Here is a 4,159-nt window from a genome sequence, read left to right on the forward strand (position 1 = left end):
TGTATCCTGCTCGTGAAGATGGTGCCTTGCCATGGTGCCGCTGCTGCACGCGTCACGCTCATTCATAGGCCGGAGCCGAGCAGGTTGGCGCCCCCCGAGGACAAGGCGCGGCGGCAGGGCGACCCGACTTCAACAACAACACCGCTCCTCTACGATCTCGTGAGACGATGCCTTGACTACGCCGACGGCCGTGGACTCGGCGTCTGGTCGGGACGAGGTGTCGACCACTCAGGCCATACTGGCGCGAGCAACGCGACGGTCATACACCGACGCCGGTCTCCATCGACAATTACTCCCGCAGGGCGTAGACCCTTGTACACCCCGAGAAGCTACGGGTCGTCGAGAAGTCCGAGTCGAGCGTGATCCATGCTACCCCAACAACAACTCCTCCAACACCGCCAAGACCAACGAGGCACGACGGCGAGGGCGAGCGTGGCCACCACAAAGGCCACGCTACACGTGGCGCGTGTACCGACGAGGACACGGGCTCTGCCGCCGCCAACACACACATATCACCATCATCATGCATGGAGAACGCGAAGCGAAGACGACGAAGACGACCACACAGCTCAATCGGAGGTATCTCGCGGAGCAACCCGCGGGAGTAATTAACCGGAGTCTTCCGAGGCCCCGGGAACCAGGAGATCACACAATCGCCACAGCCAGCTTGGCCGTGCTAGTAGGCCACGGAGCGCACCTTTTTTTGGATATTGTAATTTTATTTCTCCAATGAGATTAATGAAATACATGTTCCCGTAACTCTTTTTCTTTGTGTACTACTGTACACTGGCACGCCCGCATACGCAGTTTTCTTTCCCCGGCGTCTGAGAGAAACACACTCCCTTCTTCCCTTCTCCCCGGAGTCCCTAGATGTTTTTCTCGTGTCAAACACGGTGGCGGCGTGGAGGCGCGGCGGCGGCGGCTAGGGTTAGGATCGTGCTGCGATAGATACCATGTAGAAGGATAAGATACGGGCTGTGCAATCTCGATGTATTGATCGGTGCACCAGGCACGTATATATAAGTACAGAGGTGGGCCACAACCTCAACTATACAAAGGAAACAGGAGGTGCGCCATACACACAAATATACACGTACACAATATACTTAACAAACTACTTGACAAAGGACCTCAGCTTCACTATATTTTGCATCCTGAAGAGCTATAAGTATCCATGCCGATGCAGCTCCAATGTCATCCAAAGCAAACACATAAACACACGAAGCACACGAGCCAGACAACCGAGAGATGGCCCAGCGGCGGCAGGAGGACGCTGTTATTAGCCACTTCTCCCATCCGTATCCAGGGCACGAGCTCGTGAAGCGGCACTACACTGGGCTGTTCCGCTGCGACATGTGCTGCCAAGACTTGTCCGGCGCAGGATATGGCTGCAGCGCAGGCTGCGACTTTGCCATCCACGACTCTTGTGTCGGCTACTCGCAGACGTTCTCCTCCCCTCAGCACGAAGTGCACCCGCTCGTGCTCATCCAGACCCGCCAAGACGCGGCCCTCTTGTGTGACGTCTACTTGGGGCATTGCGCTCCGGGATCCTTCCTCTACCGCTGCCCACCATGCGGGTTTGACATGCACCCGACCTGCAGGCGGCTGCCACAGGTTGTGCGCAGCGCGCGGCACACGTACCCGGCGCACGACCTCACACTGGTCGTCGCCGATGGCTGCTGTGCCGCGTGCGACAAAGGCGTGAGGCGGGCATCGTACTACCGTTGCAGAACATGCAATGTCGACTTACACATCTCGTGTGCAGCGACCGTCAGCAACAACAACAGCGCTCATGAAGTTGAAATAGCCCTTCAGGCTGAGATTGTACGATCAAGGATCGCAGCCCAGGGTAGACGCGCCGCGCTGGACCTGCTGATCAGCCCTGCATTTAAGTTCCTCTTGCGTGCCTAGTCTGGGTTACTGGCTTGCTGCCGCGTCCAAATTTGATTGACATTATATTTCTTCATAGATTTCAGCATATATATTGGGTTCTCAAAGCATTTTACAATATTTCTAACTTTTTCCATTAACTGTATACAGATACGGTACGGAGAGAGTACTTCTAGATCTAATACAACATCTGCTTGGCAAGCCCACAAGAATAAACTGCTTCAACATTTCGTCACAAAATAGCTAGCGCGTACCATATTGAGTGTGTTTATGTTCACAATTTCACATGCGTGTTTATTTACAATCTCAATTCATATGGTTTTAATACTTTATGCTGTGTATGCATCTTCCTCTTTTTTGAAGGCCAAACAATTCTTTCATTTGTCTATCATATGAAATCAAAATGAGACCAAGTATTGTATGAACGGAATTTTTCTAGTCTTGGCCGGTGGCCGGAAAAATCTGAAAATTGAAGTACATTCCACCGTCAAGTAGCAATGTTGTATGTCCACATTAGCACGGAATAATTAAAATCTACAAGGCCAGCCCCAAGGACCTCCATCTCATGACCTGAATCAAGTTCCTTCTCTAGATCAACATGATTGCTTTTGAAAACCTGAGCAAGTAGCAGAAGATACCGGGGCTTTCTCTTGCAACTCATGAAGTCCCAAACGGAGGAAGAAGAGGGATCATCTGCAAATTAGCATGGGCTCTACAAAAAATATCTGATCTAGGGGGTTTCTATTTTGGCCATGACGGTTTCCCAAATCAACAAGCTAAGTACCACAAGATCTCTCTCAGCTTTGTGCCAGAGCCGGCCAAGGGCATTATTCCGGGATGGACCATGCTAGGGCACCGGACATGGTCATCCAACAGATCTTGCTTGGGATGTATGGATAGTTGAGTATTCATATCTCCAGTTTACAATATCAAATTACAAGATTTGATGACTTTAGCATTTCACAAAGATGGTACTCATATCTGACAATATTCAGAAGTGTCTGGTGATTTCACGATGTTTATTTTGAACGACTTTATTATGTAGTAGATGTTGTGTTATTTGTTCGCGTGATAGGACAAAACAATATCATATATCGCGCAAGCAAGCACCACCAGATCAGGGTGGTAAATGCAGTCGTAACCTTCATCGGCAAAAGAGGACTTAAAGGCAGCCGGTTAAGTCTTACAGTTGTGTGAACTATAGATGGCTTTCTGCATGGCCTCCAACATCAGTTTTGAGAAAAGGACTGAGAAATATATATTGGAGAGAGATAACCCACAGAGATTTCCCATGTTCAATTGCAACTTCAGCAAAACCACCATCACCGCGGCAATACCGTTATACTAAAACCATCTAGGGGTGTTACGTGCATCACTTCTAAAGGCTGGGAGAGTTGACTGCCTGGTTTCATAATTAAGCAGGATTAAGTGGAATTTATCTTAATTGATTTCAAATGGCAGGATATATTGTTTTAGCTAGACGAGTTAATTAATCATGTCCTAAGTACTCCATTCGTCCCATAATGTAAGACGCTTTTTGACACTATTGTAGTGTTAAAAAACGTCTTACATTATGGGACGGAGGGAGTACTAAATAATGATAGGAGCTAGAAAATACTCTCTCCGTCCGAAAAAACTTCCTAAGCTTGTTTCTTAAATGAATGTATCTAACACTAACTTGGTGTTAGATACATCCATTTGAGGGACAAATTTTTTCGGACGGAGTGAGTAATAGCTTATGAGCTAAATCAGGGGCCTAGAGGTAGCATAATTACTAGGGACCGTAGTTAGGATGAAACGATAGAAAACGAACGGCAGAGATTTTGTACTCCAAAGTTAGAATGTCTAAACGGCGGAGATTCATCGAAGAGACATGTAAATTAATTTGGTTAATGTCATGTGTTGTACCGACTCAAAACGCAATTTGACTTCCGGTACAATTGATTGCCTTGCGATGGAGGCACAGGTGCAGTCTCTTTAGAAAAACCCATAAATAAGAGGAACGTGTGCACATGTTTCTATGTATGTACTTCCTCGGTAAACTAATATAAGAGTTTTAGATTACTATTTTAGTATTCTAAATACTTTTATATTAGTTTACAGAGGGAATATAGTTTAACTTGATTATCGTAACGTGATTAGTTTCCAACAAGAGAAGCACAGGGACATACATCCATGACCATAGACGAACTCAGTGAAAAAACCGTGACCTGGATTGTGTTGAGCTCGATATGGCTACGGAAGGCTAATAACGAACAGAAGCACCAAG

General features: G+C 47.4%; 1 protein-coding gene across 1 annotated transcript; it reads left to right on the top strand.

Moving 5' to 3' along the window:
* Window positions 1-1,221: 1,221 nt before the first annotated feature.
* On the top strand, window positions 1,222-1,912 carry LOC125525205. The gene has a single exon (XM_048690216.1). It carries the CDS (start codon window positions 1,249-1,251, stop codon window positions 1,909-1,911), a length of 663 nt encoding a protein of 220 aa, XP_048546173.1. The 5' UTR covers window positions 1,222-1,248; the 3' UTR covers window position 1,912.
* Window positions 1,913-4,159: the final 2,247 nt, after the last annotated feature.

The sequence above is a fragment of the Triticum urartu genome, chromosome 7 (assembly GCF_003073215.2).
Source record: "Triticum urartu cultivar G1812 chromosome 7, Tu2.1, whole genome shotgun sequence".
Classification (NCBI taxonomy): domain Eukaryota; kingdom Viridiplantae; phylum Streptophyta; class Magnoliopsida; order Poales; family Poaceae; genus Triticum; species Triticum urartu.

Bases quoted from the DNA above. Each gene is read 5' to 3' on its own strand.
- LOC125525205 (XM_048690216.1), top strand. From the start codon at position 1,249: ATGGCCCAGCGGCGGCAGGAGGACGCTGTTATTAGCCACTTCTCCCAT.